General features: G+C 48.8%; 2 protein-coding genes; one reads left to right on the forward strand and one right to left on the reverse strand.

Moving 5' to 3' along the window:
- Window positions 1–4614: 4614 nt before the first annotated feature.
- On the reverse strand, window positions 4615–4698 carry CHC_T00001491001 (hypothetical protein). Its single transcript, XM_005712136.1, has one exon. It carries the CDS (start codon window positions 4696–4698, stop codon window positions 4615–4617), a length of 84 nt encoding a protein of 27 aa, XP_005712193.1.
- Window positions 4699–4710: 12 nt separating this feature from the next.
- CHC_T00001492001 (hypothetical protein) lies at window positions 4711–6665 on the forward strand. XM_005712137.1 is given in 2 exon segments: window positions 4711–6285; window positions 6286–6665. The coding sequence occupies 1 exon segment, from the start codon at window positions 4711–4713 to the stop codon at window positions 6283–6285; it is 1575 nt and encodes a 524-aa protein (XP_005712194.1). The 3' UTR covers window positions 6286–6665.
- The last annotated feature ends 5511 nt before the right edge of the window (window positions 6666–12176 follow it).

Here is a 12176-nt window from a genome sequence, read left to right on the forward strand (position 1 = left end):
CACAACAGACGGATTGGGAGAACTCAAGTCGTATTGCTTATTATTATGTTCCAATGACGTTTGTGCGGCTGGACCGACGAGCCTTTCGCTTCTCTTGATTCGATTGTTCACATGACAAGCTGTTCGAACTTCACTGTGGTCTTGAGGTAAATCATCGGGAGACTGTAGCAGAGGCTTACTCACAGAATGCAGCGATGAATCTCTGTTTCGTTTGCACCCTACCCCTTCATCAACACGATTCTTCTCATACTCTGCATAGTTGATCGTCTTGTCATTGACCGCCTCGACAAACATACAGATATCTGCCGATATGTCTTGAGCAAGGGCATCATTAGGATCCGCAAAACTGTGCTCCATTACGCTTCCTTAAACTTGACACAAATGTATGGCTTTATACTGCGTGTATGCAGATATCGCGTTTCCGAAGTCAACTGATCGTCGTTCTTCGACCTCCGTGGGGTGAAAGAGAAGAACGATCGATCGAGAGTACCGCCCTTGGTTTTGGTGTCTATCCGAGACCCCAAAAAATCATATTCAATTTATGCCGCGAACTTATTTTTGGCTTTCCGGGTGGGGTTGGAGGCGCCGTCTAGGCCAAAAAAATATTTTGGCCTTTGGGCCTCATTCAATTGCCAATTCAATGAATTTTGTTTCTCCGTCTCTGCGCAGTTTAGTTCTCTTCGTGCTCTCTGCGGTAAAGCACTAATTGATGTTAGGGTTTGCTACGTACAATCAACAACCCAAGCGGACTCCATTGATGAAATCTTTATATTCCCACATGAATGTCATGGTCATTTTTGTGAAAACCCCTAAGGTTTTGACGTTTTAGCAACCTGCGCATGATTGGTATTTAATTTTCATATTATCCCAGGCTTTGAAAATTTAACAGTCGTTCCATACGAAAAATACTACTTAGGGGCAGTGTGGCGGACCTCTGAATAATGGCTAGCACATCAAAAGCCCCTTTGTAACATCAGTCCGAAGAACCCTCGACTCGGTTAAGAGACCGAAAAACCTGCCCTAAAAGTTTTTGATGTCTCTTCCGACTGCCTTGTAACACATATCAAAACATTGATGCGACATGAACTGAATTGGAAGTTCAGTTCATACAGTTTGTCCATGTAGAAGACTAGTTGCCGAACTGTACCACAGATGGAATGCATTTTAATACATGTAGTCGTACTGTTGCAGCAGTCCTATTTTTCAGAGCAGCGCGAATAAAACAGCTCATCTCTTACGGTTATGTTCAGGATTACTTGGATGGAAGCGGATAATTTTTACACTTCAAAGTGCTCATCATATCGCAACAAGTGTGCACCATGCAATTCAGCACGTTATGCACGTGCTGAATTACATGGTGCGCGAAATGACCACTTGATTATGAGATGTTATGTAGGCTTCAATAGGCCTCAGAGTGCTTAGAACAGAAGGACAGTCTATTTGAGTCAAGCCTCATTTAATGGTCGCAGCCATATGGTTTTGAGGGACGCATTTCTCGGCGTCCGTTTACAGATATTATTACCTAGCAAATTGAACCTCCACTCGTAATCACCGTTTATTGGTCCCAAGTGCTTTCGTGCACTTCTCAAAAGAAGGCATTTCACTTCTCTTAACCAGCTATAAAGGGGCGTGACACTACATACATTTGTTTCTGAGCAAAATGGTTACGGTGGCGACCATTAAATACTTCCAAACAGAATCAGACTCAATACGTTACTGCGTCATGCGGCGCCTGATATCAAACTGTAGTGTATCCATGTCTCAATCTTTATATTTGTAATCAGACGGAAGAAAAATGAGACACGGCATACTCAAAAGGGACAAAATAATTGTGTACAAGACTTGTGATCAAAAATTACATGTCCCTCTATGTGCAATCGAGTGTACATAAAGTGACATTTAATGTTTGTACAAAATTTGTCATGCCATCATGTACTGATGATTTTTATCATGGCGGGCAGAGAAAGAACTGTTCGGAAAATGGCAATATTAAAGTAGTACTAATGTAGGTAGTAAGTATCCTTTTATCGTTAATTGCATCAAACGTTTTTACTTTACAACATACGAATGGCTAGAAGACAAGAACAGGAACGAGAGATTCAGATTCTGACACAAAAAAATATAAAAAGAGGATACGACGAGCTTGCAAGAAGGAAGGATTGGAAGAAAATGTGGAGAAGTGAAGGAAATCCGCGCAACGCCGACTGGTTTATCCATTTCGAATTCGGTAGCACTCTTGTGAAAATGGACAGAGAACGGTTTTTAGCTTTGATGGGGAAAAGCATTTGTAAATGGTTGGACGCTCTACCTAACCGAAGCCTAGATTGTGATGCGGTGCACCGTCTTTCCTTAAACAATATCAACAGGAAAACCAAAAACACCAGAGGTTGGAATGTATTATATATGTTGTATGCTGGAAAAATGCAAGAAAGCCTTGGTTTTACTCCGGGCAGATATTATGGGTCGAGTAAAAATCAGGGGAAAACATAACATCCCAAGATGATGGCGAATGGCATGAGATTGACTTGTGTGGTCTCAAAATAGATCGATTTTCCGGATTACAGCGTTTATGTGATCTATCCCACATATCTCGGTACACTGAAACCGACGGCGAAGATTCCTCCCGGTTTTCGATGGTGGCCCCATCACGGATTGAGATTTTAGATGCTCTAGATGCCTATGGTTCTGAACAGCCTGGATACATTCGACAAGTTGGCAGTCTTGGTGCTCGGGGAAGTACGATAAAAACAAAGCAATTCAGAATCGAACCGCATGTTAAAGTTTTTGTGGGGGTAAAACAGGAAATTGCGCAGAAGATTCTTTATTCAATGCAATTTGCGAACTAAAGGGCGAATGTTTCACAGAAAAGATAATCAAGTATGCACCATTGTTTACAGGACGACAATTTCGTGACCTTAGCAAATTTTTTAGAGAATGAACTGGCGGGTTTGGCTACGAGAGAAGAGCCCGGCTTTGAGCTGCGGCATTGCCAGGTTGATGGTTATTGGCAGTCTTGTTCCCCAAGCAAAGCTATCGAAAGACTGATCCATTTCAAGGATGGTATTTTTGTTGTGCACTTCATCGGCAATCGAGGGGCAGAGCATTCAGTAGTTCTAAATGCTTTTAAAAGAACTCTAATAGACAGCAACGAAGGGGTTCACATGAAGTTATGCAAAGAAAGCCTCGAGCTTTGCTGCGGACGAGAAGGAATATTGTGCATACGGGACGTTCGCCAGCTGATACAGAAGAGGAAAGGGATTCGCGTCAGATCTGAAAGCAGGAGACAGAGGGCTAAACGTTTCAAGAGGCTACGGGGAAGTCATGATTCCAAAACGCACACTGACTCAGGAGCTAAATTTGTGCCTTGTATGTAATTGGTAATGAGAGACTGAACCACAGTTGGTACATTTTCAGTAGACGTGCAACAGATTAGCTTCATAGGACAGGGAAAAGGATTCTCGATACGAAAAGTACAAGCTGTGCTGATGATCATGTAATCATTTGGACAGGAGCAGAAGGAGGGATACGCTACTGGTAACGGTGCGAAACGCGATAAGAGATAAGTTTTCGGACAAGAGTTTGTACCTCTATCTTTAGAGCATCTCCACCGCGCAGGCAAATTGTGGCCATTTCTAAAATATGGCGACTCAGGCTTGAGTTTGGTCTCCACCGCGCAAATCTGCACACAAATCTGTTTCACAAATCGTATGATAAATAGGATTTGTGCCTTGACGGCACACATATTTTTTGATTTTGTGGCGCGTCACGTCACAAATCCCATTTTTTGGCAACACTCTTCTGCTTGAACGGGCTGATTTTTTGTTACTTTTAGACGCCGAAACAGCAAGAACGCGGGAAGCCACGGGTACACCTGACCCGCCCAAAACGTCTGAGCATGCCAAATGCGCAGTGGACGGTCTATGCTCGCACTGCACATGCCCGCATCCACCCGCACGCAGACATTGTGCACGCGTTAACACTCATTTATTATGGGAGTCCGCGGGCGTGGATGGGGCTAACTGAACTCGACCATCTGGCAAAGGCGTGGGTGGCGACGCGGCCGGGTTCGCTTCGGGCGGCGAGGACAAGTCTGGGTGGAAGAGGTCAGCGTCGACGAACTGGACCTCGGCTTTGTGTCCTGCTGGTCGGGGTGGGGGGCGGCCCAGAAGTCGGGGCGCGGGAAGTCTGGGCGCGGATCGGGGGCGGGTGCGACGCAGTGCGCGGTGGAGACCGCGACGCGATTTGCGCAACGGCGATTTGTGGTACTTTCGCAAACAGAATGCGCAAAACGAATGCCCATGTGGGAGCCTGACAAGTGTCCAAATATAGAAACAATTTGCCTATGCGGTGGAGATGCTCTTAGCCGATGTACACAGTGCGACCTGCCAGAAAAATCTCCAATATCTGAGCCTGTCATTGGTCGGCTCCAAACATCCGGCGGACGGCGAATAGCGGATGGCGGATACCGGATACCGGACGGCGGGCGTGGACAGCGGACGGCAAACGGTTGCCGGTGGAAACACTCATCATCTGCCCTTGTTTGTTGAGTTGTTTGTTTTGTTGAGTTCTTATTTTCACTTTTCTCACGTTGTTGTTGCCCCCTGATATCAACAATTAGCCAAAACAATTTCCGGAAGCTCCCAGTACACCACCATCGTTTCCCGCGAGAGCTCTCGCGTTCTCAGGCCACCAACTCATCAGGGCAACACCATGATACCCCAGACCTCATTGCATTCCTGGCTCCCAAAAATTTCCATTCTCATCCTCTCCAGTGTCCTTATCCTGCACTTCTCCCGCGTACCCTTGCATCTCAAATTCCATTTTGAAAAGCGCTCTAACCCTGTTCTCCTCGTCAACCCCGCCATCATTTCCACCTTTTACCCCCACGCCCCTACCAACGCTTCCTCGCCAGTTCTCACCCCTTCTTCTGACGCCTGCAATGACTTTAACTACTCTCTCCACTCCTTACTATCCTCTGCCACACTCGCGCAATCTCGCATCTCCTACGCCACTCTCCGTCCCTCCAATCCCTCCCCCGGCCTCACCGTAGCCTACGATCGCGACTCTTCCTATTCCAAACGTTTCTTCCTCTCCACCGAGCCTGACCACCCCCTCCACCTCCACGCTCTCGCCCGCCTCCCGTTCTGTCACCAGCAAAAGCTTCGGCCTGTCGCTCTCCGCGTCCTTCAAAACGTCTACTACGGCAAATTCGGCACTGTCTACGACCCGAATTTAAACGTCGCCCACGAGCTCGGGGGTGGCTGCTGTGAGGATGATTGGGAATGGAAGCTGCCTGAAAAGACCTTCCGCATCGACGGCAACGCGATAGTTTCTTTCAATACAAATCGAAACGACATCGTGCTTGTGCTCGCCCAGCATCACGGAGAAACCTATCACCATGCGCTCTTTGATGCCCTTCCGCGCTACCTCGCCGTCCATGCTATGTTAAAGCAGTTCCCGCATATCAGGGTCGCCATTGACGACTCCAACCTTGTAGAAGATCTGCTCGTACTGTTCGGCCTAGATCCGCAGCGAATTGTGCGCACCGGGAAGCGTTTTTCGTTCAGGTTTGCAAAACTTCTATTGTATCCACCCCCGATGTTTCAGGATACAGTAGGTAAACGGAAGTACTACAATCCAGACTGTATCGAGCGCGCTGTAGCACTCATGCTGAAGAGCGCGGTTCTGAATTATGGGCAAGAAAGGCAGAACCAGACGATGACGCTATTGAAGAAGTTTCCGTTTCCGTCGAAGTCAGTGTATGAGGATGTTGGGACAGCGCAAGTGCTCGAGCGAGTGTTGCCGCAACTCTGTAAGAGAGAGGGGAAGCCGATAATTGTGTTGCTGGAGCGCGCGCTGGGGCGGGGGCCGTTCGGATGTCGCGGGAACCGCTGCATTTCCAACTTCAAGGAGCTGAAGGAGGGGATTGAGCAACGGTTTGGGAAGGCGTATGATCTGGTCGTGTATCCCCCGAAGGCGAAGACGGTCGAGGCGGTCGGCATTTTTGATAAGGCTAGTATTGTTGTTGGAATGCATGGGGGAGGGTTTCAGAACTTGATGTTCTGTAGGCCGGACACGGATGTGGTGCACATCGGATGGGGGCTGCACTACAAGAAGACAGCAATTAACTTCGGGCTTAGATATCACCTGTTTATGGTTGAGGGGCTCCATTTGGGGGCGCAGAACAATCACGTAGATGTAGATGGAATTTTGAAGATGCTCTATGAGATTGTGAACAGAAGAAAGGACGACTGCTTGGAGCGTATGTCTCAGAGTGAGAGATGAGATGTGCTTTTCGTTGATTGACTTGAACGTTCTTGTCGAGAGTGGTCGAGTTTCAGGGGAGGTACAGACCTGAAGATGCAGGGTGTGCTGGTCATGCACTCTTTCAAACACCACGCACAACGTTTTTTCTCTTCTGCGTCACTCGCAGGAGCAGAAAGCCTACATTCCTTTACGGTTTATGGGTATCTCAACTGGTTAATAACAAATTCATTTTGTATATATGACCCTGTATCAAAACGGGTGCTTCATGGAGCGGCAAGGAACTGTTGTTTGTTGTTTGTCGACATGATCGACTGAAAGACAAGTCTTTCTTCCATACGGAGTTTCGTTAAGATGCGGATTTCGCCTTTCTCTGAAATAAAATTCATATTCTGATCGTAGCATCCAACGCTTAGAGCTCTGGGCGTGCGTTCGGTGGAGAGCAGAACTGTTTTACCATATCAGCGGAGCTATAGCGTAAGAGGAGTGCCATGACCATCATCGCAATGCGGTGGGGGGCAGGGCTTGTAACTTTCTGCCTCCTCTCTGCTCTAGCTACTGTAGCTAGCTAGCAACCGTTACAGTACGTCGTGAAAGGTAATTTGACTAGTGTCTATCCGACCAAGCATTATCATAACACAAAAATCCGCGAATTTTATTTCTTCTCATCTTTGATCTTTCGGCCTTGCCGACATTCTGCCGTGATCTCACCGTATCATTACAGTAGCTCAACTGTACACGTCGCGCTAGATGTTTATCTGTCGTGAGCGGATCGAGCTGTACCCGTGGGAGGAAGGGTAGTGGATCATCTGCCCCTAGTAGACCTTTTCAGTAGGCATGCACCTTTTGCAAAGTGATTACCTGTTCTCCGTTGAGTCCTTGCTGTACCTGTTGAGCGCTAAACACCACCCCAAATATTAGACAATTACTGAGAAACTGTATCATTACACTAAAGATTGACAAACAGATGATATTGTCCGCGATCTTTTGACAGCGCTGTAACCTCTCAAAATAGATACGTATTGCCCAGACAGTCATAGACCACGAATTTGACAGCATGTCCGAAGTGCATGCGCGATTTCTCTTCCCGCCCATTTTCAAAAAAAATCACAGAACCCGCCTAATCCTTTTCGCAATAAGAGTCATGTGCAGTACAGTACCACTTTCGCCTTCAAGCAGTCTCGAGATCCAACACCGCACGATGAGCCACAACGTCGACACATCACCTGGAGACGCGCTTCGGCTTCTCGCGGAATTGGCTGCAGAGCGGAGCAACGAGCTCAACCAGTACGATTATGACGCTGCGGAAATTGACAGCGATGAAGAGACTGACTCAGATTGCCCAATTCTTGACTCTTTCGTTGCGGACGGGGGGGAAATCGCAGTGCTACAGATGACGAACTTTACACTGGCGGAGTATCGAGGGCTTTATGACCGTCTTCGCCCCTTTATAGCCCAACACTACAACGTCGGTCGTGGTAAACGTTCGAAATATAAGGCCAAGGATGTTTTGTTTATGGCGTTATGCGTGTGCAAAAACGGGACCATGTGGGACTTTGCAGCCAAGATGTTCAACATGAAGAGCACGTCCTTCGAAAGGCTGGTCACGAGTTTTATCCGCATGGTCACCCCCTTTGCGTATAAAACGTACGTCGAACGCGCTGCAGATAAGTTCACAATGTCACGAATTTTTGAGGATCAGTCACACTTTCGTGTATACGGCATGGCGAGGTATGCCACAGACGTGACGTTTCACCAAAGCAACCGTCCACGCGGAAATCACGAGGAAGCCAAAGGTCATTTTAGTGGAAAACACAAAATGTACGGGTATAAGACCGAGGTGGGTGTGTTGCCAAATGGTCTAGCCATTGGGGCAAGTAGACATTTTATGGGATCAGTCGCCGATGTCGATATATTTTATGATAACCTCGAGTGGCACAAGTTGGAACTCCGCAAAGCTCAGACAGAGCGCAGTGTGACTGATGTTGGACCTCTAGTCCAGCGGTTTCCCAGATATTGGGCTGTCCTGATGGACAAGGGCTATCAGGGGGCTGCTCGGGAGGTACGCGCTATCATTCCTGTCAAGAAGCCAAGGGGTCGAGAGTTGACAACGGAAGAGGTCCATGGTAACCGAGAAATTTCGTCCGACCGCATTATTGTCGAAAACTATTTTGGTCGACAGTGCACACTTTGGGTTCTAATGGCGAACAAGTGGAGGTGGGCTGAGTCTAACTACAACATGTTTTTTCAATTCACATTGGCCTTGACGAACGCGCATGTGCTTCATCACCCGCTTAGAGAAGAAGATGGTGCGAGGCGGAGGCAAATTTTAAACAGGCGTTTTCACATAATGCAAAGTACAGCTGTGAAACGGCGCCCTGTTCAGGAGCGCTACCGGGTTCGCAGGCGTGCGCGTATCGAGCAAAGGTTGCCCAGCAGGTCATATGCACAAGGGGCAGGTGCTATGTCTGATGAGGAAGAGCTGTAACTTCACTTTTGTCGCATATCTGAGGAACTGAAAGGATTACTGTAGTGAAGGCCGAGTTCGGCAGTTTGTAGTGATTTACGAGGTTATGCTGTATATGCGATATCATTTAAAGCAAATGCAATTGAAAACGTCATTTCGTAGACATTCTGTTTTCCACTGCCCACATCATATCTGATGTGGTGGACCGTGACTGCTCTCAAGACCTAGTGTCCAAGCGTACAACATTTGTGCTCATATGAGACCCGGGTGGTCCTCACCAGAGGCCCTGAAATTCTACTTTTTTGAAAATACAAAAGAGACGAATCGGTTGTAACGGTCAAATACTGCACTTAACGCTACAGGGCATCAAAGTATTCTTACAACTGCGAGAATACATAGCTTCTAATCAAGATGCAAGAAAAGAGACAACATTCGAGGTTTGTCCCACGGTCTCAAAACTCGAGTTCACTATCCTGTAGTGAGGCACAGACCTCACCAGAATTGTGGTTCTCACCCAAATGCTCCCGATAACAAGACCGACCTGTATCTGTTCGTGGAGCCGCACGTTGATGCTACTGTACAACGGTTGGAAAAAGAACGGTGCGTATGATAGTAAGACAGGTGGACACGTGGAGTCAATTACAGTAGCAGATGGGACCGCTGTAAGGCCAGTCGGGCCGGAGGGGGCACGCTCCACTGCGGACAGAAAGTGGCGGTGCCCAACGGGCATGACACTCAACCGGGCGCAATTCTGCCTAGAAGTACCTGGAAATAGGGAGGAATGCAGGGATTGCGACAGACGGGTTGTGTTGGAATGAAAATGTGGCTTGGCAAAGTCCCTCAGCCATGCTGGACGTGGAGGGCGAGAAAGTTCGGGCGAAGAGGGAGGAATGAAGGGGCGCAGCTATCTATGCAGATAGTGTTTAAGTACTTATCTTTCTCTAGCGAAGAAGAAGAAAAAACCCTGATACGCCTAGTTTCTGTATTGCTTAATTAAAGCGATACGGAAGCCTCAAAGGCTCCCATTCCTCTCAATCTCTTTGTTTACTGTTTCTTCCCGGTTCTCTACCCTCTACCGATCCCCCTTCACCGCGCGACGAGAGGCGACGTGGGTTCTGCTCCGCCAGGTTCATTAGCATCAGTCTAACTACATTCCGGAATTGTCAGCTGACACTCGTGGACTGTGAAAAGGCTGGAGCACCATGTCGAACCCGGAGGCGCCTCAAGGCGCTACAGAAGACTCGATTGACGCGACACCGCCAACGCCAACGATCGAGGATACAGCACACCATGTGTCCGCTCCTCCGACTGTCAACTTGACGCATATTCCTGCGGCCGTCGTAGAGGAAATGATGCAGAACGTCACATGGAGGCCTGATGACACTAGTCCGAAACAAGCCTACGTGTTTCAGGGGATGTGCTCAGTGATGCAGAAGGGATATGTTGGGGGCGCGCTCCAAGAGGCATACACCGACCTGCTTCCTCCAGAGACTCTGTCCTCTAGAGAGGTTATACACGGCTCGTTTGCACCGCAGATGTACAAGGACTTGCGAGATCTCATCCACGATAGACAGGGCGGAATTGAAAAACGCAGAGGGCTGCAGATAAAGCGTGCCCTCAGCGAGTACTATAGCGACCCGCAGTCCACCCAGGATGCAACCGACCTCGCTCGTGAGGCTGTGGAGCAAGAGATCCCGACATTGTCGTCACGCCGTATCGAGTATGCAAGAAGTTCTTCGCGATCAAGCGACGACGGCAGGGGAGGAGTAGAGCAATATTCTACTCCATACTTGCAGCGAACACAGGCTACTGCACCAGCCAGAATGTATCTGCAGAGACGCACTCAGGAATTGGACCGTCCAGCGCCAGTTGACACCACGAACGCAGACGTCGGATTTCAAGAGGGGCCGTTTAGGTTCGTACCTCCAGGTGCCCCAACAGGTACACATGAGACGTACACTGCTCTCCATCGTCGAAATTCCAACAGGCAACAGCACCAATCCGCCCAGCACGCCACGACGTCAACCACTGTATCCCCACATGCCGTTTCCGTCCTTAGCAGGCTTGGGACGAGGTTCAAGGATCGCAGTGACAAATTCGGGGGGGATGATGGGGAAAATTGGGAGGACATATTCAGCTCTTATATGAACTGTGTCACCCAGTGGGGCGTGCCGGAACACGCGGCATTGAGGAACGTAGAGAATATTCTGGCTGGCCAAGCCCGGACTTACTACAAACGGAAGGTGCAGGCGAATCCAAGGTTCTTCAAAAACCTGGAAGAAGTGAACGTCTTTATGCTCAGTATTTTTCATGGCGAAGAAGCACAGGAAGCTACACTAGAACACTTAAATGCATTGTCCTTGTACGATCTAGCGCAGGAAAAGGGATCCCTCGCGGAAGGTCTCAAAGCTGTACGAGCAGAGAACGTGAAACATGGGAACCTTGTGCCAATTGAGCGCCAGACTGACCAAGACCAAAGGCGTTGGCTGAAGCAGGCAGTGCGCTCGTTTAAGTGGACGAGGGCAACCACAGCTCGCGCCCACGAGTTGGATTTTGCCAAGTTGTACAGTACCTTAAAGTGCCAGGCAATTGAGGAAGATAAGGGGCGGGAGCTGCGTGCAGAGCGACGAGATAGCCAAGCTAGAGTAGGCGACAAGAGCCTAGGCAGGCGTGTTCTCTTTGGAGACGTGTACGGGCGAGCGAATCCCAACCCGCGACACCATCCGTACACACCTTGCGAGAAAAAGCCGTTTAATGGCAATTGCTTTGGCTGCGGAAAGCAGGGATACCGCCGCTTCGAGTGCCCGACATGTTCTGGCAAGCCAGGATATGACGGGGAGGGTCGCAAAGCCATGAAAGCTATCCACGAGACCCGCACCGTAGCAGAGACCAACGCGGTAATGGACGAGTTGTGCATACAGTACGGCGAGAATTGGATGCGGTCTTTGATGGGTCAGGATACCCAAGGGGCTGCAGACAAGGGCAGGGAAAGGGCCATCAGCTTCGCAAGTGCTGAGAATAGCGAAGAAAGCAAATCGTCAAGCAGCGATGAGGGTAATGACTCAGAAGATGGATACGCGGCCCAATTTGGTATCCAGTACTTGAATGTGGAAGGAGGCAGCCATCCAGCTTCCGAACAGGGAAAAGGAGTGGACATCACCTATTGCGCGGGATCGGCACAAGCCAATCAGAAATCTCCAAGTCATTCAATGGCAGAAAATATCATCCCATCCAACGTAGAGATTCTGCCCATAAATGCATCTACACCAGTGACCGCCGACCAATTCGAAGGTGTATGCCTGGATACCGGTGCATCAACCTCGGTCACCGGAAGGAGACAGGCCGAGGCCTATGCGGCCTTCATAGGATGTAAGATCCTACCCAAGGCGACGAGGAGAGTCTTCAGGTTTGGAGCTCATGTTGAGCCTAGCATTGGGACTATCGT

Source organism: Chondrus crispus, genomic scaffold, assembly GCF_000350225.1.
Source record: "Chondrus crispus Stackhouse genomic scaffold, scaffold_100, whole genome shotgun sequence".
NCBI classification, from domain to species: domain Eukaryota; phylum Rhodophyta; class Florideophyceae; order Gigartinales; family Gigartinaceae; genus Chondrus; species Chondrus crispus.